Raw genomic sequence first — 23,356 nt, 5'->3', positions numbered from 1 at the left:
TGTTTTAAGATTTAATTTATTTTTACTTTCAGGATTAGCTTTTCGCATCGGTTTTCTTTAAAACTCTTTTCGTTGTTTGTTCCTCATAACAATTAAGGGATTGGTCGTTTTACAAACGTACACTAGGAGGAGAATTTTGTTTTTATAAATTGGTGTTTTAAATGAATAAATTGTTGTGCGTAAAAGGAGGGTGGGTGGGATCGTGTAAAGGGAGGGTCTCCACTCGCAGCAATCTCCACGCCGGTGAAACTCGGGCAATCAGTATTATTTCATATATGATTACTAATCGCATTACAGTACGTAATACAATTATTAATTATGTAAGAAATAATACGAGCTGATTGGCTCGCGATTGTAGTTAGCTTTATTAAATTGTAAGGGTTGGTATCATCGGAGCGACCAAGTTCTTTCCGATGATCAGTTATGAAACTCCACGTTCTATGGATAAGGTAGAATAGGTAAAATCTTGTCAAAACTTGTGTCACTGGTAAGGTTGCGATTTTGTGTTCCCCAGTTTATTAGCTGTCAGTATTTTGCAACGTCTGAGTTTTTATTTATTTTAACTTTTATTGTCTTAATCACCTCTTATTGAAAGTTTGGAACTTCGGTAAAAATAAATTTTCACAGTTCGCGATTGTACGAAGTAAGATGGGAAAGCCCTTGTTTTTAATTTCTTTTTGTTTCATAATTTTATGAGATCTCTCCTATTATTTTTATTTGATTCGTCTATAGTTTTATAGATTCTCTTCTATTCTGTGTGTCATATGTCCATAATACCTAGAAAATAATACATTTTTGTCGCGCGATGTCTGACCGATATTACTGTTCCGAAATAACATCTTTTGGAGCAGCTTCATACTTTTGATGTGTGTCATTGTTTTACTCACGGCATATTAAAAACTTAGGATGCGATGGTAAAGTAGGTATTTCCAAATAGCAAGATGAAAATTCAAGAGAAAAATTATCGATCTAATTTTATCAAGTTTTGTCTAGTCTAATTTGAGTCAAGTTATCAATGTAATCATCCTAATTTTGCACGTTTAGATTTGGTAGAAAACTTTCAAATTACTATTCAATTATTTCTCAATACTTCTTTACTTAATTGTGGTATAAAAAATTTAGTTATTAATTAATAATTTGTTATCCTGTTGCTGCCATCCAACTGTCGTCCATTACCATCCAATCCGCCATCGACCAGTCTAGGCAGAATATTTTTGATCTTTTTAAGTTCAATCTGTTGGGAACTGAAATTTAATTAAGAGATATTTATGTAATCTTTCTCCAAAGTTTTGCCGCAGAAAGGTCTGAAATTCCAAAACAGTTAGAAGAAAAGTGATTGCCCGGAATTACTTCTTAAAAATAAAATGGTCCAAAGACAGACTGTTGTTGTTTTCAATGTTTCAAAAATGACGAATGTGAAGGTTGGGCACACGTTGGATGCACAGACCGAGTAAATATTAATTATTTTATTTATGATACATGTAAAGATAGGATTTGAATAAATATTTTTTTACATTATTAATCATTTAGACCAAAAATTTTACTAATTAAATAATTGATCGATACTGGACAACAATTTTTCGCCTGTTGCAAATTACAACATTTTATCCGTTATCGATCGGTCGTTGATCGTGACGTTGTCGTTACGTGTGGCTCGTGCCATATGTTTTATATTCACCTTTAACCGTATTGAAATATTATATTATTAGTGCACATTGATCAGTTACAACCGTTATAGTGAATCACTTATTTATGATAGCTAACTTGGATTCGCGTGTTTCATCATATGTAATGATATGAGTGATTATCAGTCGGTTACTGTAGAAATTTACTTTTTCCTGTTTTTAAGATATTTATTTTGCTGGTAATTGATATAGGAAGGTTTTGATATTTGAGACTTCTCAAAGTTGTCACGATAAAAGTATATGAATGTACATGATTTAGTATGTCGATTCAGTATGTCAGATGTCGATAGAAGTATATTCTCCTCGCTATACGTTTCAATTTGTTTTTCTTTGCAATCGTGCGTATCTTTATTTAAGGTTGGCATTACGTTAAAAGCCGGGAAGATAGGTGTTGCGAATTGTCGATAATCCAGAATTCAATCGGTGGTTTACATAGTAGCGATGCCGTTATCATTCGCTTTTGCAGGATTATACGGATCTTACGGATTTGTGGTGACGACTGTGGCAACCGGGTGGTAACGTAACACTACGACGTATGGATTAGGCGTATGCCCTTGAAGTATATGTATAGAATGGAATGTCCAATCTTGCAAGATGCTACACTATTCACGATATTTTGAATTAACTCCTACGAATATAGGCATCCCGGGCGTTATATTGGAAACCGATATTCACGACCCTTACTCTTCGAGTACCAACGTGTACGTAGCCGTATCTTCTCTCTTGTATCTTTATTCAATGCTAGCGTTGCCAAAGGTCGCTCACCGATTAGTTTATTTTCATCTATCGACCTATCGTACCAATATTTCGTCAACACTTTCAAATACTTCCATTTCAGTAATTAATTTTAGAGTTTCTTATCAAATCTTGAGAAAAACGTTAATTTATCGAAGTCGGTTGCTTTTATCTTAATAGATACGGTTTTAATAGGATCTACTTTTTTTTTACAGCTATCAATTTGACCACTCGGATATTACAAAAGCAGAGGAAATTTTCAACTAAGCATGTTTTTATGGTTATCTAGCATCGTACTTTCTTTTTCTCTTTAGTTATATAATTGGTTTTGGTCACGATTGTCATGGACGATGTAAAAGGGAGGAGAGGAGATCGATGGAAAGCAGAATGGATTAAGCACGGCGGTGGCAGATTTGCTTCATAGCAACACCACATTTCATCTAGTTTTCATTGTAAGTGCACTTGTGCCAAGTGCAAAACCCGAATCTCGTGCGTTCGTTTATTACGGTTTGTTGCTTCGAACTATTTTGTCATCGTGTGGCTTTTCAATTAGCTTGATCGTGTACGTTTCATTATACTATATTCGTATAGTAGTTTCAATTAAAACTCTGCGGTTCAAATAACTGCAGCCAACAAAGTCATAAATACGTCTTTTCGTAGCATCTTGTTGTTTAGATGTATCGCAACCGAATTGATATTACGATGCAATTGAAGTAAAACAAATGTATTTTCACATTTTCTTTCCGTACTATATCAAAGGTAATTTTTCATCTTCAAAGAAATTGGTGAAATGAAAAGATCCATTCGAGTAACTTGGAAATCTGACAACGAAGAAAATAACTGTACGCGATTCATTCACTTTACTTACGCTTTCAGTATTTTTCATGGTAGAAAATATGCTTCAACGTCACCGTTTTTTCGTTTCCGTTCTTCAAACTTCTATGCTACGTAACCGAACGTACCAGCAGCTAAGCGTTAACTTATCGTGTTTCTTTCTGTACGTGTATTTAAAGTTATTCTGGAAACTCTTTCTGTCTTTTCTTCTATAAAGAAAACTAGAAATGAAGTTTGGAAGCCAAATATGCTATTATGAGAAAACCCAGTAGAAAATAGAAGAGGAAAAGGAATCTTCTCTATTGAGAGACCTACATCTATATTGATCTTTTTGTAACTTTTTTTCGCACGAAAACATGTGCAGATCAAAATGAAGATCAGACGCAGTTTCTTGGTTTATTCGAGTGAAAATATTGATTATCATGAAAATACTTGGTAGTTTCCCACTGTATAAAACTTGGAAAGAAAAAATACAGAAAATTTCGTCTGTTTTATTCCAGTTGTGAATTTACACGTTCTAACCGATACCTTCAATTTAGCAATAAGATATACAGGGTGGTTGGTAACTGGTGGTACAAGCGGAAAGGAGGGGGGATTCTACGCGAAAAAAAAAGTCGAAAATATAGAATAAAAAATTTTTTTTTTTTTTAATTTTTCCATCGAGACAACGATCTACAGTGAGGTCCGTTATAACGAGACGCGATAAAGTGCAGGCGTACCGAGCGAAAATTCAAAGTCGATTTTCTCGAAAACAAAGCCTCGAACGAAAAATTTTTATTCTATATTTTCGACTTCTTTTTTCGCGTAGAATCACCCCCTTTTCGCTTGTACCACCAGTTACCAACCACCCTGTATATAAGAAGTTCAAGGTAACATAGAACGAGAAATAAAAGGAATATCATTTCCTAGAATTGAAATAAATTTCTTGTCAGTGCAGCGTAATTTAATAAAATCTAACGGAGAGTTCATATACATATTCGCTCGATATATTTTGGACAAGTTTGACATATTCGAAATATATTATTGCTCGGAGTTCATTCATAGTGCAATTTGGTGATGCGTATTCATTCTATATATCTTGCGTAATACTACCAAATTACATAATATGAGTACATATTCTCTGTTGAGTTTTGATTAATATTATACGGAATCAGCTGCGGTTATTGGCGTTCGCTCGGTAAAGTCACAAATCGATTAGATGTTCGAAACGTGACTAACGGATCGTTGGAAATTTCAAATTTTGTACACGTACCAAGCCATAGTACTTACCTTTGCTTCACGATGTTCGACAATTTGGCGATCGACGAAGATAATCGTTGCAAGGATCGTTACAATGAAACTCTAACCACGTTACGTACGAATTTCTATCGGCAGTCTCGAAGGATTAATATTTTCATTGGTGGTAATTTCCCCATTAAACATTTTGCAAGTACTTACTTCGTAATATCCGATTAAGTGTGTTCTCGACGGAAGATACATACATCTTTGCTATACGTTACCCTGGGTGCAACGAGGATTATTACATTCCACGGCTTGGATGCAAAATTCCTGCAGATAGAATCACAGTGATAAGGGGAATTCGTGACGATATTAAAGCGATTTATGTTTGAATTTACCTCCATCGGTAAAGGTGCGTTTCTTTCGTAAAATAATCATTTCTCGATTGAATCAAAATGTCCAATTTATTTTGTATGTTATAATATCGTGGAGATGAAAATCTGACGTCTTGTTTTATTTTGCGAGTCTACTTTTACAATTCATATGTCTCTGGTAGGTCGACGAAAAAGAGTCTCAAACGTCCATGTTAAAATCATCTACTATCGTTAAACGAATCAAGTATATGAACGTTAATTAATAAGTTTTCGCTCATGGAAACGGTATTAACGTGTTCCATAACCCTATGTATAAGGAGCTAATGGAAAACTTGAACGTTCCAACGAGAAGTCATTGATAAATCATTCAGCATACAACAGCGAATAAAAATGTACATGGCATTGCTATCCGATAAAACACGCGTAATGCTTCGTTCTCTGTAAAAAGATATGGCAATATTCTTGTATTTTGCGAAAAATGTTCTTGATACACAGGCTCATGTGTGTGCACGATTTAGAGTAGATATTGTAGTTGGCATACACGCGTATGTACATTGATCACATATTAATACATCAAGTGATTATTTCGAATGTTACCAGGAAATAATAACGAGTATTAGACTATGTCTATAGGATAGATTTCTCTTTTTCCTTCGACGAAGCATCCGACAAACGATACTTTTCTAAAGAAGATCGTGTCGGACTATAAAATTGGCAACAATAAGACAAGGAAATCCTCGTTTGACCGTGTATTGAATAACTTTAAATGTCTTTCTGTTTCATTGGAATTTTATACACGCAACGAGATTGAACTATTCACGCGGTTTCGCAGTGTGATCGTGTTTATTCGAAAAAAAGATAAAATCGTTGTGAATTCACGAGCGTAAAGAGCATTAAAAAGAATTTGAGACCATGATGAACATTCGTAGCTGTATGTGATTTGGCTCGTTTAAACGTTGTTAATTCACGAAACTGTTGGTGAAACGTGAAAGCGTGGCTTTGCCCTTAGAATTTATTAAGTTCACTTTTGTGCGCGTTCAAGTGGCAAACAGTATAAAGCGACACTGCACGACACTTTTAATGGATTAAATTTATCTGAACTCGCAAATGTCTTTTCAACTGTTTATCAGAGTGTCGCTGCCATATTACATTGACTCTTTCACGAATGAATGTGAACTTTTCCATTCGACGACAATTCGCGAAATAGCTTTTATTTTTATTCACCATTAATTACGATAGAAAACACACGACATACGGCGAAATGAAAACGAGCGTTAAATGCGATACCTGTATCTGTGGATTCATATTTCACATCGATAAAACGTTTCGCGTGTTTTTTTCTTCATTACTGAAATTTCTGGCGAACTTCGTTTGTTTGCAGGCAGTTAAAAAAAGAAAAAAAAGGATAGCTATTTCTTTCGACTCGATGGTTTATTATTTTATGCGTACGAGTAGAAACTCGGACAGAAGTCCATGCTCGTTTTAAGAAAAGAGAAATGGTAAATGCGTCGAGGTGAAGATCATTCTTTGTACGTTTATGACGATAAAAATATTTAAAGGATGTGATTCAAATGAATATAATACTTGATTTAATATTGCTTGAGTTTATGTCTGGTCACACATTTCACGAAAATTGTTGCATCTTATACTCAGCGTTGCAGATGCGTTACGCATTTAACATTCAACATTTATTGGAACGGAGATTTAAGAATATCGAATTTCGAAAATTTAACCGTCGACATAGCGGTCTCGAGTATTGTACTATAGTTAAACCGTAGATTAACCGATGCAAGTGGAAATCTTGCCAAGTGACGGCGCACTTGCTCGTATTGTTTCAAAATTTTACGATGAATTTGCTGCATCGCGTTATTGTTATTTTAAGTTAACATTTTAGGATGTTAGAGAGCGTCAGATGAAATTAGCAAGTTTCGTTGCACGTGCTCAGCAAATTACCGACGACGTTAAATGTATGTAAGTCAAGCACGAGTAACGTTGTAAAGTGTAAAGTAAGAAGAGATATACGAAAATGGCATCGAAATTATTTGGAATTCCGCAGCAGGCATCAATTCGGTGACAAAGTTGATACGGTAGGCTAGTCACGTGACACAGGTTTGCCGCGGATGAAGTCGATTCGAGGTGCGTATACCGAGGAAAGTCAGAAAAATCAACATGACATTGATGGACGCTTTCGATGTAGCGTTTCGCCGATCACCGCCATGCATAGCTGCTGGTTTTTCCTCTTCTATAAACAGAAATGGAAGAATGAGAAAATAACACTTGTTCGACTAGAATAAACAGTAAGCGAATAAGTTGTGACGAAAATTAAACGTAGTAAAATTAAACGAGCCGAAGGAGGAGTACTTTTGAAACGAAAGATTTTGCAAACGACTTATATGCGTATGTATAGGTACATAAGTCCTGTATTCGCGAAAGGAAAAGAAACGAAATATGGAGAAATGAAAAAAATATAGATAACCAACCTTCGATTACGTGTATCATGATATATGCTGGCCTGGCATTGCTAGGCCAACAAGTGTAATTAGCACCATGAGAAAGTTTCACTTTGTCAACCACGAGAATCGAACCGTTTTTCGTAGCCTCCACTTTAACCCCTGGTTCATCGTCGTAGTTGATCATGCGACCTTCGCGATACCAAAAGATGAAACTCGGCGCCTCCGTCGATGCTATCAGCTGACATTCCAGTCGAAGACTAGATCCTTGTTTGACGTGAAGGTCTGGTCCTCCGGGAATCATGGAGTACGCCTCCGTGATGCTTAGACGAATGAATCGTTGTTGGACCGGCTCCGTTTGAATCTGTCTCGATAAAACACGCTTCGAATTGTTTCGATTCGTTTAAATATCGTTATATATTAAATTACCACCTGACACTCGTAAAGTCCAGCATCTTCGCGTTGGACGTTTTTAATCAGCAGAGTCCAGTCTGGGCTGTTTGAAATAACCATGAATCGCGTGTCGATGACATGAGTGTCTGTACCCAGCGTCAATAATTGCCTGTCTTTTCTCCTGATCCAAGTTACCTGAAATGAGAAATTTTCCAGTCACCTGAATTTCGAATATGCAAATCGAATATGCAAATCGATTATGCGCAAGTTGCGAATTCGCAAGTGCAATTTTATAACTTGCATAAATAAATAAATTTTATAGCACATTGTATAACTTGCATATTTGTTAAAAATATTCGGAAGTTGGAGATAAACAATCGTGCTGCGTTTAACTCTTTTACGATTCCAAACGGTTAAAAAAAGTTTTGTATCTTTAATGGGGCTTTCGATCTTTTGCATTTTTCAGCTAACAAATAACAGTACTCATTTCAGGGGACTGCTCCTTTTGTGATATTAATGGCACATCAAAAATGAAGAAAAGTAGCTTTAATAAGAAATCCTTTCCTCTTCTCAGTGAGTACGAAACATCGTCATCCAGCTTATCCATCCGTAATGCTATTTTCGTCTGGTGACAGCCGTTATTCTTGCGTTGATAGCAAAGACGATTTAGAAAATGCACGAACGTCGTTCTTCCACACAAACGGCAACTGTGCTAAGAATATTACGGAAATATACAATGGCCTTTAGGATATAGCGATGTCTTAAATTACAGTATCAAACAGAATCACCGATCGATGCACCTCAACAGTTACAGTTGCAGTACGCTGTAACATTCCATCTTTTTCAACGGAGACTGAATCACGGTTAACAATAGGATATACGCCACTGACCATGGTTTCGAATTCTTATTTTATCGTGTTTTTGTCAAGTCATTTGCTAAGACGCCACGAACGTATAAATTCGACCCCTTTTGCGATTTCGTTATACCGTGGAGAATTTTTTAATAGGTCGCGGAATACGTGAAATAAAAAAGGAAGATATCGCCGAGAGAGCATTGCACGTCGGGTATGAAATTTCGTTGACAATAATCTAGTGGATGGTAGACGAATGTAAGAAAATAGCGTAATATTTCATTCCAACGATACAATTTGCGGTACACCAAGTCGCGCATTTTCAATCTCACATTCATTTATATTCCACTCGATGTGTTCGACAGACGCTATCGTGCTAAGGTGTCATCTCTTATTGGAGTAATTCAACGATCGAAGCAAGCCCAATCGACGACCTTACGGGTTATTGTAATTACGATGAGTTGATTCGAACGATAGAGTCGTATAGTTTCGCCGATAGAGTTGCGGATTCTGTTAGTCGGACAAATTCCCATTGAATTTTAGCAAAATTGGTTTCTGATAATTCTCGAAGTTACTGAAGCTCGTAATTGACTGCGTAGTCAACGTAAACCGACAGCGAAGAGGCTGGCCAGTTTTGTGCCTTAATTGTCCTACGTCGAGTATGCTCGACGTTCACAGCAACTAGATTTCACGATTTTCTAATGCGAATCTGTGAGGATCGACAAGAACACTCGAGCATAAATGAGTCGAATAACGAACTTCTGCGATGTATTACGAATCAACGTCTGGTCTTTACGTTCCTCGTTAGTCCCATGATTCTACAGTTTGCTCCTTAAAAATTGTCATAGAAATTTCTGGAAAAAATTCATTGTTCGATTACATTTGTACTCGTCCTTATAATAATTGTAATCGGTTCTCGATCAGTCGATAAAGATAGACTGTATGACAATAAAATATGAAACGCAGTTTTAATCAAATCTTCGTTTTACGCTGGCGATAAAAAAAAAGAAAAAGAAAGGAAACGATCATTTTTCCGGTCAGCCAAGTTCCATTAATCAGGCTTTTCTCCACACGTGTGGACGCAGTAGTATGATAACATCTCCGGGCCGGGCAGCGTCGTTTAATTAATGTCCCCCTCGGAAGAACGTCTCGTGATCGCGATAAATTTATTGAATTTCGGCTGTCGTCTCGGTTTACTTGCTTTACCAAAATCCTCGATTCATCTTACGTTGCCACGATTTTAAAAAAGAGAAGATCCTACAACACAATGAAATAGTCGTATGAGATGAATCGAAAGAGGCGAAAGCTCCGTTTATGTAGGATAGCGTGCGGATCGTTTTGTAATTGTATCGTCCGTTCCGAACGACGCTATTCTATTTCATCTTATGAGACACATATAGCAGCTTTCGAGTTTCGAGAAAGTTTATTGCTACTAAAATGAATACCCACCTGCTTGCCAAGAGTTCCTGTTGTAGCTGCTTTTAGTTACAAAGGAAACGTAGCAGTCGCAAAGCCTTAGGATATATTTGTACACCAAACATAAACTGAACGCTGCCCGTTTCTCATGAACATTATTAACCAGCGTGTCTAGGCTATAGCAATTAACTAATACGAAGTATCATATTAACCGGGTTGTAAAGCGGCGAGCACGCGTAAGTATTACGTAAATCGTAAAAGTCGAGAAGTCTCGTAAACCTGTACGATCATAGAATTTAACGGCGATTTAAGGAATTCTAAGAGTTGTTGGGAACGAGATGCTTAAAACGTGAGCGAAGATTTGCGGTCAAAGATGTTGAAACTTGCAAGTGCATTTCAGTTTTTCAAAAACCACGAATTAACTTTACTACGGGTCATCATGATAGCGTCTACTTGTGATAAATTCTTCCTATTCGTCGAACGAATCAGTAGCTCTGATTATGCACAGTATAATTTGTACGCAATTAATACGGGACATGCATCTATTACTTGTGCGTTTATCGCAGGCAATTACAATTTGTCATGTAGATGATCGACAGCATCCATAATTTGCCTATTGCAACTGGCGAAAACCGAATGGAACTTTTAACTAAAATCAAAAGATTTGTTATTTCAGAAATTATTAAAAGTATTGAGATTCCTCTTACGAATTACACGTGGAGCGCATAGCACGGACAATTTAGGTGAGACGCATTTTTACGTGATTTCTTATTCATTGTATGTAGTTTAATCTCGCACCGAGTAGATTTACTGGAATTTACCTGCCTGTTTATATGGAATAAAATGTAGGATATTCGTGTCATGCCGCATAAGGGACGCTAGCCGATCTTCATGCCCGGTCTTCGTGCATGCAAAGTAACACGTCCGAGCAGAAAAACACAAGCTTGGAAATACGTAGTTGGAAGCGTGGAAGAAAAAAGAAGGGTATCAAGAGATGAAGTAGCTTGACGCCTGTGCGTTATGAATAAAAGATTGAAGAAAGGATCGGGCTTCTGCTGGGTAGCAGCTTACTCGTTGACGTATCGATTGCCGCTTTTCCAGTTTATGATTTCTCGCAATATTCCGTCGTGACGATCGTCCGTAACTTATGTTCTTTGATACGTCAATTTTAGTGATTATTTGGACAGACGTTGCTTTTCTTGAGATACGAGATAAGAAAAGAAATCACTGAGGAAAACAAGTCGTTTTTCGCTTAATATCTACACGATGTTAAAATCGACACATACGAATGCATTGCTTATTGTTAAACAATCCACAAAAATAGACTTTCGCCTAATTGCATTGTGTACATTCGATACAGCATTTTCTATCTATATATTCTCCCGTGTTTCTATTCGTTTTGTCGGTTCGCCTTTTCTTCGTAAACGAATATTTATATCGCAATGGAACAAATTAATTATACATTTATTTCTTTGTATTTATGCCGCATAACGTACCTAGGTGTACGTAATTTCTCTCAATGAGCTTTCTTCGATGAAACAAGAGTAAACAACGGCATAAAGAAAACAAGAAACCGAGACAATGAAAGGTTCATTTTGTCTGGCACAATGTCGATAGAATACACGTAAAAACGAAAGTTGTACAAACAAAATTTTTGTCGCCGATACTCGAAAGGGACGCTCGTCGTTCTTTCATTACCTTTGTTCATTAAAAGTCTTTGCAACGCTTGATACTTCGAAGGCGAGTGCAATTTTTCGCTCTTTCTCCAGACAGTTGCGTTTTTAATGGACTTTTAACCTACGAACTTTTTCCTTGACAGCTTGGTCCTTACGAAGCGGCATCTGTTTTCTTCTTTCGTCGAAAAACTCGTACAAAAGTTTGCCGGTTTATGAGAAAATCGGTAGCCGTACTATTCCGTGCGCCACCATATTGCCGCCATCTGGTACGGTCTCGAATCGGTTGGAGAAAGTAGAAGCTATCGTTCTTGTCTTCTTCTCTCGTTTTTCCTTTTTCCCCGATACACGTAATCAGGATTTTCACGATACGCGATATTCTCATCGAACTTAAATGCTTTACAATTCTATCGGGATGCTTCGATGATAACGATATTGCCGACATTTTTCGAAAAATTCGATTGTATCTTTTCATTGTTTGTTCTTTCTTCTTCTTTAACACGAAATCCTCTTAAGTCGACTCGATAACACGCAGGTTAAATACGCGGTATGTGTCGATCCATCGTATTTGGAAACGTGGATAACGAGCTGTTGTTCAGGAAATAATTATGCACATTAGGCTGATATTCGAATCATCCGTTAATTTGCGTATCAAACCATGTACACATGTATCGAGCACGGGATAACAAGACAAACGGGATATATTCGTCGCTTTCCATCAACGCGCCGACGTTATTTCCGTGATCGAATCATACAAGGGCCGTGTGTTGGTCGATCTTGTTTCCGTTAATTTGCATTTTAACGTTGATTAGTATTACGAAAAATATTACGACAAGTCTGTTTTTTGAAGTGAAAAGAGAAAATGGTAAAAACGGTTTGTTTTTTACAATTCGAGATCGTTGTTAGAATTCATATCCGTCACAAGTAAGCTTCAATCGCGATACGCCGGTAGATGACGCGATAAAAATTTCGAAATGACCCACCCATCGCGTCAACCTAAAATTATCGTCCATTAAAGATAATTACGAAGCACGTTGAACGAACGATCGTTCGTCGCACAGTCGAGCGGAATTCATAAATTTCTTGGTAATTATTCAAATCCATGCCCGTTAATATTTCCTCCTCTCCCCTAAATTGATCGTCTATCGCTCGCAAGTCGATTGAAAATTATACTTGCCCAGGTGATTTTTCGTTAGCGAAATCGCAGAAGAAATTTACCAATTGCTCCCTCGATCGATTAGCATGCGGAGGAGAAAAAAAATTTAAGGAATATGCGGTGGCCACTACTACTAAGACGAACTTCCCACTGCATTCTAGAGACAATTCGATATTCGAACCGGAAAATTGGAGAACTTGCTGACTCCCGGTGGGATTTCCTTCTCGATTTCGAACGCACGTGTACTGATTTCCTAAATATTCATATTGCTCTCGGCTATCGTGGAATTTATACTTGGCGCAGTAGTTGAATATACTAATGTTTCTTATCGCGCACTGCGTAAGTAGTCGTGTCGATACCACAAACAACAGTGTTCTTTTTATGTGACTGTATCGATACCCGAACCAAAGTATTTTACATCGCATCATCGATTAGTCGACGAATAAAATAATTTTTAATTTAAACCAACCTACTAATTGCTATTATTTTGCAAGCGATTTTCATTATTGTCTTTCCGAATCAAAAGGGACCCAACGATTTTATCTTTATCGCAAATTTCGAATACCATCGTACAGTAGGCTAAAAGTTAAATCTATTTATTACTTAGTATTTCGTAACATCTTGTTTTTGAATCGTAATCACAGTAGCATCCACCGCACTGTGCGCGACACGCCCGATCGCGTTTCTTTAGCTGTTTGTGTCGCATCGGTATTCGCATTCGACGACATTCCTTGGCGATTGGAATTGAAATTCTAGTCGAGTGCGAATCGATCTTTGGCCAACGTTAGGTGTCCTTTTGTAGGCGAACACGCGCTATACATTTCCAGTTACAACAGCTTGGATTCGTGCAGACCGGATTCGAACACGACAGGGTACTTTTTAAGAAATGTCCAAAACAATATTTCTTTCTCGCGATGCCAAAGGTAATACCGTTTCTTTGACGTCTGTGTCTTTGCTCTCGTACCTTTATAAGAACTTATGTCAAAAGCGGATTTAGTACGTTTCCTTTCTATCTATTCACTTATCTATCTATTATCTTTTAGATCATTCTCGTCGCTTGTCCCATTCCCGTTCGAGCGTGTCTCGGCTATCCACGAGGAATCGAGAATCGTATCGAAAAAGGAGAACAAATACTTGCTAGGAATGAGTATCGATTTCCTAGCTCGGTATTCAGGATAATATATCGTTGGTGAGTTTAGGAATTCTCTTCCGTTACTCGTACAACAGAGAATCAATCCTGTCCGTCTTTTCTAAATAGTAATGGTCCACGCGCGACACGGTCGAAGCTTAGTCGTGACATCCGGTAGCTTAAAAGGACAAAGGAAATGCGATTTTCTGGTACATTTTCTCTCGGAAATGAAATAGTCCAACACTGATAATCATAGTGTGTTCTCAAGCGCGAAGGAAAGCATTATGAAAACATTGAACATTTTCAACTTGTCATCGACTTATTTATAGATATTTCTGTATTTTTTTTTTTCGAACACATGTATTGTACATAGGTTCGGAAATGTAAAAACGCGGAAATAGACGAATGGCTATTGTTTGGTACGTAATTTGAAAGGAAGGAGGAAAGTTACACGTTGCTATTCAAAGTGCTGCCTCTGTTGAAAGCTAGTTTCTCAAAGAGCTGATGAAGCATTTCTTTATAGCGAGAAGAAAATTACTTCACAGTAGAGCGATGCCGTGCATCTATACCGTGAATAATGCAACATGAATTTTAATCACGCTCTCGTTGTAGGTACTCGCGGGAAATACAAATTTTCGTGGCTAATTTGTCCGCGTGTGAGTGCGTACGAATCAAGGGAGCGTAGCTGGGCATAGGTAGGAAACTGTAGTTCTTGGCGCGTCGATCCTTGCAACATTAAAACCGGCAGAATTACAAGGTGGAAGGGGACAGGTTTCTATCCTGTTGGACGTTCTCTTTTTCATCCGGCTGTTTGCCGGTCTTTCGGCGTTGCTCGGTCGCGCAACGAGCAGTCAGCTCTGCCCGTTGCGTCAAACGAGCAGGTTTTGTCCTCCTCTTCGAGAGACGTTTCCCGTTTCCCGTTTTCCGCTCTTTACTATAGCGAGTGAGTGAGTGAGTGACCTCAGCCCGAGGCTTGCATACGGCAGCACGCTGCTCCGATCATTTATTAACGAGCATACCTCGTGAGAAAGACGGTGTAACGAGAGGAGTACGCGTGCATTGGGTTTACGGTGCTGAAATGCACCGAATTTAAAATAGCGTGCTCGTCGCTTTACACAGTGTTTCGATAAATAATTGATGTTCACCGGTGAAACTCGGTGGCGGAGTTTACGCGCGACTTCGAATTCTATACGAGTGAAATGTTTAGGGCGCGAACAAACGGCGTTTGAAAGTTTCCCTGGGAAAGTCTTTTGGCCACATCACAGCGAACATTATTCGTGCTTTCGCGAAGCTAGCTAATACCTTTTGTAGTAGTAGGTTCGTTGCAAGAGGTATTCGAAGGTGTTCAAAACGAAAGGAGACGCGTACGATATTTTGGTAAGCGGGTACCGCGAAGCGTCGCACGTTTCCACGGAACGCGCAATGTCTCGTGTAGCGTGCGTGTAATCCGCAGCATCGTTGTTTATCGATGTGCCCGCTTTACACAATGGCATGCATGCTTATGTACGTTGCGCATACTTCCTTGGTGTTCATCGACCTATGTATAATACCTGCATACAGGCCGGCTTGCAGCTTGTGCATACACGGCCAATTCCACTTGTACCTACACGAGCCACCTTCCTTGTATACATCATCCAGAACGCATATATTTGCTTGTATACATATGTGGTGTACTCACTATTCCGGGACTAGTGAATCTACAGGGAAGCAAAGCGTTTCCGCCGGTCTGCGCCAGGACATCCTTGACAGATACAGGTACCGAAGAAGGGATGTTATTCCTTTCTTCCTCGTTGGTTGGCTTCTCACTCCGTATAGCACCATCTAGAAATATCGAAAATCACTCTATACCGTATATCTCGGTTATTTCGATCCGGGTTGCCTGGAAAACAGGCAGAGGAAATTAACATAGCGATATCGTATACGTGCAGAGGTATATCTGCGTATATGTATAGTTGTGGAAGTTTTCTCTTTTGCGTATTCCGAGACGAGGTACAAGCTAAATAACTACTTTGTCGAAGCTACTTTACCTTTTCAACGGACACTGGTGTGATACGTTTTGTCGATATGGAAAGACGCGCAAATACAAAGAAGCCGCGTTTCCCTCGCTCTCTCGTCCAGCGGCACACTCAACAACGCTTAACGAACGTTCATCGAGAAAATGAATTTCAAAGGAACGACATTTTGTAACGTCATATTGAGAAAGTTTTGCGTAGATCGAAGCGAAAACTTTCTATATTTCTCTTTTTCTTCCACTCTACGTGAAACTCTGGTCGTTAAACTTTTATCTTCCCTTTATTTTTTCACGTTTTTACAGTTTTGTTCAAATCATAATGTCTCGATTCGCACTAGCTTCTTTTCTTTCTCGCTGGTTTAAGACTAACGATGCTGTTGCAGCGTATTATAGCTGCGAAAGTTACACGTTGAGCGCACGACCTCCTTCGCAGCTATTTTTTCGCAGCGACGGTATTTTTCACGGGTTGAAAGTCTGCTTATCGAATAATGTACATATAACGACTTGGAGCCAAGCCGAAAACTCAAGACGTTTCATTGCTTGAAAATATCGTCCAGCGTTCACGAGGACCGCGGAAGCCGTTGCGCCGGATGTTGATCGAACGAGCCATAAAGCTGTGCCAAACTAGAGATCTTCTACGAGAAACTTCTCTCTATCGTTTATCCTTTATCGTTCAATTACTCCTTTGCCGTGCGGATCGACGCTTAGAGAAGGTATGCAACGGCTTGTGAACGAGTACACAAGATTTCTTCGCTAACATATACGAAGACTTGACGCTCGAGTTAGGCCGAACACCAAGGTGAAAGCTGTAATTGACGCGAGATGGTATCAAAAGTTGTCGCTTCGAATTTCCCGATCAAACGCAATTCGAAACGTTGACTCGAGCGTTAGTTGCAACTGGGTCGATGGTAATTACCGAAGTTATTCACTCAGGTATGCAGACGGAAACGAAGCGGTGCAGTAGCCACAGAATTTAAGATTCACTCTACGTACACCAGTGTAAGGCCAGATCTCGGTCGTCCCTCCCACTGGCCATCTGCCTACGATCCCGCTGCCATCCTGGTTGACGAGCTTCTTAAATTGCATTACCTATTAGAGCGAGTGCCTTAAAATTGTACGCTCCTCTCGGTCTCGGCCGTGCCTGCTAATTTGCAGCGGCAAAGAGGGAAGCTGGTAACTCGGGGTTAGCTCGGCTTATCTGCTCAGCTGCAACGTTCGCAAAGGGGCTGCAAACCACTCTTCTCCTCTGTCTCTTGATTAAAGCGACGATTTTTTGACTCCGAGAAGATGGAATTACGATATAGTCTTTCTTGCATGAAAGAAGGAATCTGAAATGGCGAACGTCCAACAGTTTGTCTCCATATTTCGTGAATCGCAACCAAATCAAACGTAGAACGTGGGACTCCGAAATTTCGTTATATCATCGGACGATTGGAAGAACGGAGTAAAATTCTATATCGAACAAAATTCGAGCTACGTTTGTTCCTGCAGCACGCAGCGCAGAATCAAGGAAACTACCGTTTAAATCATTCCATGCGGCGTAGCATGGTCGGTCGAACGAGGTAATTTCTTTACGCTATCCCGCAAAATACGGCTTGCTTTACAGTTATTGCGAAGAGAATAAACACGCAGACGAATAATATGGATTCAAGATGACCGTCTTAGATCTCATGCCTTTGCACAGTCTCAAATCTTCGTAAAATTATGATCGCAACTACTCGATCGATGTGTTCCGTCTCATTGAATTTTACGATTCTTTGCATCTTCGTAATAAAATATTATGTAGCGTAACATCACGTAGCGACGTATCATGCGCAATAACGTTGATAATAGGTGGAATAGCTTAAAGTGACGGGACGGGCGCGATGGCGAGTCTTGCATTCGTGAAGGTACGGCTCTTTCTGACGGTTGCATTGCGCAAGGCAGTTTGCTAACGTGTGATATACATATGTATGTACCTTGTGGATCAAGAAGCCACAACGCCTGCAGACACGTCTCGTCAACGTCATCGTTGACGATTGTAGTGAAACTTGTCAACCGGTTAACACAATTCCTAACGACATTAACGGTGGTATTTAGTTGGAAGGAATGGAAGTGTTCGATCAATTATATATTTCTGCAAAGCGTTTTTACCTATCGTTGAAACCGTTTACTTTTCTTTATTTTCGTCGATCGCGTTAATATACGAATCAATACAAATCGAGACGAGCAATCGTTTTTCTCGTAGCGTAGCGTAAAAAAAAGTTTGGGATAAAGATCTACATGAACTTCGTGAAAGACACGACGCTTACGAGATCGGTCAACGACACCAACAACCGGTGATCAAATATGGACGCGGGTAAACATACTACGTTGCAAACGACTATTTTTCTTCACCACATCCCGGTATCGAACGTTTGTTGGTCGACCCCTTTGACTCGCTTCAAATAGCGCGAATTTGCGTTTCATTTCATCTGTTCGATCATTTATCGATTTCCACGTTCGTCAAATTTACGGCAGCTTTCAGGAGAGGATCAAACGTTTCTAAATAAATTTTTGAAGCAACGAAACGTTCCATCTTTTCTATTATTTTTTTTTTATAGTCGCTAATATAAGAATCGGTTGGAAGCCGACTAAAAACTCGAGTCTTAGGAAAATAACGAAAAATTGTGTCATTTCTGCAACGTAGAGGAAAAATCTCTAGCTTTGGTACTAGAAAGTAGCCAATAACCAATAACGATGCAAACAAGTTTTTGTGGACCTCGGGGCTAAAAACAAGAAATTATTTTTTTCGATAAGGAATAAAAGAAGAGTAATCGCTTACTTTTCATAGCGTTAATTTTTTCTCAAGGAATTCCTTGCACAGAGTCGTTCGATTCTTTTCAATCATCTACTTCTTTCAAATATAACCGACGTAAACGTTTATCTGTCGCGTAACTTTTAGCAGAGAGAAACTTTATTATCGGCAGATTGAATAAATTTCTATCTGGTGTACAATTTTTACGTGACCTTGCAAACCCGTCGGCGTGGTTAGTTTCAGTTTTAGCCTTGCACATATTGAATAAGGTCGTAAAGAGCGCAGAGGAATATTTTCTTTCCTAAGTAGATTCGTCGTTTCTTATTAAAGGAAATTTTTGGTCCTCGAGAAACGAAAAAATTCGCCACTGTGTTACGAAGAAGATCTTCAAGGAGGAACGACATTTCTTTCTCCGTTTTTCAAGCCTTTTCTCGTATGAAAATTTTCCTTCGGCGAAAATAACTGCGATTCAAGCACCTTCTTTGTTGCATGGTACATATCAAAGTACATAGGACGAGTGATAGTGAAGTAATGCGAAACGCAATAAGAGGAACGTAATTTAGTCTCGCGAACTCGCAAACTAAATTTGCTCACGATTACCGGTTACGTTATCGTTATGTGACGGTACGGTGTTTGAATGTGGTGCTATTGTTTCCACCGAGTAATGTTAGTGTGACAACACTGTCGAGTGAGTTAGTTGAATAGCGTGTAGCGTGCGAGCATGATGTCGATCGAGTGTACGAACACGTGGTAGATGTGCTCGTCGAGTTCTCTCTCCTTTTATGTGTTTTTCGTTTCGACGTTCCTTTTTTCTCTCTTTCATGCGAGTATGTGTGTGTACTTTAATTTGGTTTTGTAATTTGTTGCTTAATAAAGCGTGCTAAGGCAAAGTTCCAGCTGGCTTTTTTTTTGTGTACGAACAGGTTAAAAGAACCGACAGTTGCTTACTTTACCTCAGTCTCTGCTCTTTCTTCTTACGAACCGTAGAATTGCTCGCGACCATTTTACGGTATATAGTTTTTCTCACCAACTATGAGAATCGAAGTCAAAAAGAAACTTTACCTTGTTTGCGTGACGGTACAAGAACGTGGTGATTCTCGCGTGTTTCCAAAAGCTTTGTTACTTTATTATTCGTTGACGGCTCACGACCCTATCTTTCACCTAGTTTTACGACGCACGTTTCGAAAGAAGAACACAAGTTTTCACGTTAACGTCGTGCTCACAAAATTATTTCGTGAGATTTATCTACATCATTACGGCAAAGAATAAGCCCGTTTCTGAGATGAAGTAACTCGTTTTCGTTTCGGCACAAGCGATATCTTTATCTTCGTTAAACGTATTTCTTGTTAAACACGTTTCAAGGTGTCGAACAAACATATTTTATCATTTATGCTTGCTTTCGGCCGTCGACCAAAGCAAGCGACACTTTGTAAGCGGTGGCACATCAAAAATCCGTGACAAGACTGATCAAAGTTTTCACAGACATTAAAGGTGTGAGTAATGGCGCGATAAAAGTGTAAGCTCAGTGAATCCTCCTCCACGAAGGAGGTTTAACGGATTTCGTTTGTCAATGTGCCAGCGAACGAGACCAATTAACAGAACGACGAGATAATCTTCGTTAGCTTGGAATTTTGGTTTTTCGGTGAAAAGTTTCGAAATTGTAGATTCTGCACGTGGGCACAGAGAAAAGGACTGTTTAAAAATTCGAAATTTCGTTAAGCGAAAAAGATACGTGATAAGAGAAAGTAGAGGAAAACGAAGAAGAGAAAAACAGAGAAAGTGTCGAGGCGGAAAGATGGAGGAGTAGAAGAGAACGAAGCTATCGGTCTACTATATCTGTGGACCCGGGTTCATCGTGAATACGAATGAGGTCCTGGTCGATCGGGCTGGAGCACTAATTGAGAAAGTTCGCCGGTACCGCTGCCAGTGTTTCCTCTGGATGAAGATAGCCGACCACTTTTGAGGGCAAGTCTGCTCCTCTGTTCCTCTTCTTCGTGATTAAGGCCTGTTCCTTTAGACGGGTTGCAGCGCTGGGAAACTAGAGGGAAGGAAACACGGAAAATCGTCGCGGTTGAAACCGCTAGTAATGGTCACCGTTTTTCTCTTTTTTTACCCTCTCCTTGTAGGAATTGTCGTGACTAAGTTAGACCAGAGCAGACCAAAGAGCAACACCGATACTACACCGGTGCGGCTTAACATTCGAATCGACGAATGTACAAACAAAAGCTTCACTTACCGATTGGATGTAGGAAGTAGCGCGACGATGCTAGCAACAGGAGGATCAATCGAAACGCGTCCATCATAGTTTCCATTCATGTGTACATCGTGCGGTCATCCACGAGTTCGCCTACAATGGAAAAATGAGTAAATAGGCATATATAGGTAAAACGAGAAAAGAGAGACATCGATCCATCTTTTCGACTTTTCCAACGATGACGGGCAGTTAATTAACAATAAAGAACAGTCTCTCAGATTGCCGAACGAAGTGTACGTATTTGGTGTAATGAGTGCCTGTTTTTGTAGTAGAACAATAGAACGAACATGTTGTAATGAAATTTCTAATTAATCCGCGATATGCGTAGCCTGGATCGTAAAGCCTTATCGCGGGCAAGAGTACCTGTACGTTGTTAACGCCGATCGATGATTGCGATCCTCATACATCTACCATACACGCATTCATCGTTGAAGCCTATAGCATGGCAAAAGCTCGTTGGTTCGGAAAATGTGTCCGGGATTTCGCGGCGATGTATCGAGTATCTCGAATAATCCAGGTAAAGGACGAAGCATTGGCTACTCGTCTACGTGTACAGGTTTTGACCAAGCTTCGCTATGGCCCACGTACCAAACACATCGCGAACCTAGTCGACCGATCATTTTCCCTTTCCTCCCGCCGCGCTGTGGCACTGTTAATCGAACGCCAATGCGTCTTCGTTTTCTCCACGTTCGTCCATCGACCGCCTTCTTTTTTTGTCCGCTTTTCGATCACGGCTGGAGATTGTGTCTCTAATGCGAATCGATTCTAGGACGTTTCATCTGTAATTCATCTACAGAAGTAGCAATTGCGTACAGATAATTGCAGGTTAACGAATTCATAACCGTGTTCGATGCAAATCGGTAACGAAACAATCGTAAAATAAAACTGACAATGAGAATTGCGTTACGCGTTTCATACGAGATCTGATTGTAATTCGCGTAGACCCGCGCGCATATGAATATTTATTTCTACAGATACATACATTAACGTGATGTAATGTTGTGTTCGCGTGTACGCTGCCCCTTTGAACGGTGAGCGTAATTAAAATGTTTCATACTGATGACAGCCTGTGTCGAGACGCATACGGATGATACGTCCAGGATGGATGTTTTCGACCGATTAAGAGTTCATTACTACATGATTGATTCGATGTTTCCGATGCTAGAGGTAAAATGAATTTTCTTCGTACCGTTCCGAGGTGATGGCAATATGTGTACGGATTTCACGCGATCGAACCTGGCTCGGTACAACGTGCGTCCAGTTGGTTTAGCAAGTTCGCGCACGAGCTCGTAATTTTGCCACTTAATTAGACGGTGCTTTACCTTGCAGCTATGTTGAATACAATTGCGTAATCTACGAGATGAAAGCAACCGGTTGGTGTTTGCGGGTATAAATAGGGGGAAGAGGAGATGGGTCGAGAGTGGCTCTGCCACGCTTTCATTTAAATAAGCTTTACTTAAGTTAGAAGTAAGTTTCAAAGATGGCTCGCTTATATCAACGTCTCCTTCTACGATGTGTACAGCAATTCAAGACTGTACAGAGTTTGGGCTTTGTACCAGAGATACATTCGTGTCTTCTATTTTTCTAATTATTTACGGCTATTTGTTACGCTAATGACGACATAATTCCTTCGATTTGGATCATATTTTATATTTCATCGAATACCTGATCGGTTTGAAAAATGTCAGAGACGGGAGGACGCGAAACACTCAGTTTCTTTGAACAGCATTGCTATACAAGAGGGAGTTTCACGGTGAGCTCGAAAGAAGCAAGAGAAACGAGGAACGGGTAAATTAGTGTCAGCGTAGAAAGCAGAAGCTCGAAATCCTCGAGAGAAGAAAATATAAATGTGGCACTTTCATCGCGGGTCACGTAGTTTTCTTTCTTGCGTTTGTCGCTCTTTTCGTCGCTAGCGTAGAGACAAAAAAAAAAAAGGTTCGAGGGGGTACGTGGCCTTTTTGGTGAAACGTGCCGTTACGTCTACGAGAAGAACTCCAATGTAAAGGACGAATAAAGTAAGGAAGAAGATTGAAGTGGTTGTAAAGGTCCCTAAGGAGCAATCACGCTAGGGTAATTAATATTCTTTGTCGGACAGTTGTTGGCGAATTTCATTGATCCATCTTCCTTTTTGTAGTTAATCGCACGCTTACGTTTACAGTTTTTCCATGCGAAAGTACAGAATATCGAATCAATATCATTTCTCCGATGTCGAAAACGTAATGTAAATTTTCCAGGAGTTGAAATATGTAGATAGAGAAACCAGTTGAATTCTTTCGTCCGAATAATTGTGTCTGCTTGCAAGTACAACATAATAGTAACAGAGGAGACCGGTGATCGACTTTTTAATTGCCTCGCTGCGCGATAAACTTAACGGAAAGCAAAGACAAATAAAATCTGTGTA

General features: G+C 39.4%; 1 protein-coding gene across 4 annotated transcripts in view; it reads right to left on the bottom strand.

Annotated features, from left to right (window-relative positions):
- Positions 1 to 6,412: 6,412 nt before the first annotated feature.
- Positions 6,413 to 23,356, bottom strand: part of LOC117234048 (zwei Ig domain protein zig-8-like) — a 33,747-nt gene continuing 16,803 nt past the window's right edge. For 2 of the 4 annotated variants that reach the window (XM_033494882.1, XM_033494886.1), the window contains exons 2-6: positions 20,938 to 21,048; positions 15,593 to 15,735; positions 7,729 to 7,884; positions 7,327 to 7,660; positions 6,413 to 7,088 (exon numbers count right to left, since the gene is read on the bottom strand). In XM_033494882.1, coding sequence (XP_033350773.1) covers positions 6,943 to 7,088; positions 7,327 to 7,660; positions 7,729 to 7,884; positions 15,593 to 15,735; positions 20,938 to 21,013 — 855 coding nt within the window. In that variant the 5' untranslated portion in view covers positions 21,014 to 21,048 and the 3' untranslated portion in view covers positions 6,413 to 6,942. Of the gene's footprint in view, positions 7,089 to 7,326; positions 7,661 to 7,728; positions 7,885 to 15,592; positions 15,736 to 20,937; positions 21,049 to 21,543; positions 21,686 to 22,144; positions 22,164 to 23,356 lie in introns of those variants that run through there. The other 2 variants (XM_033494883.1, XM_033494884.1) reach the window with 2 other exon arrangements.

The sequence above is a fragment of the Bombus vosnesenskii genome, unplaced genomic scaffold, assembly GCF_011952255.1.
Source record: "Bombus vosnesenskii isolate JDL3184/JDL3185 unplaced genomic scaffold, Bvos_JDL3184-5_v1.1 scf7180000013302, whole genome shotgun sequence".
Classification (NCBI taxonomy): Eukaryota; Metazoa; Arthropoda; class Insecta; order Hymenoptera; family Apidae; genus Bombus; species Bombus vosnesenskii.
Note: the sequence above shows the minus strand (reverse complement) of the source record. Positions and strands in the feature narration are given on the sequence as shown.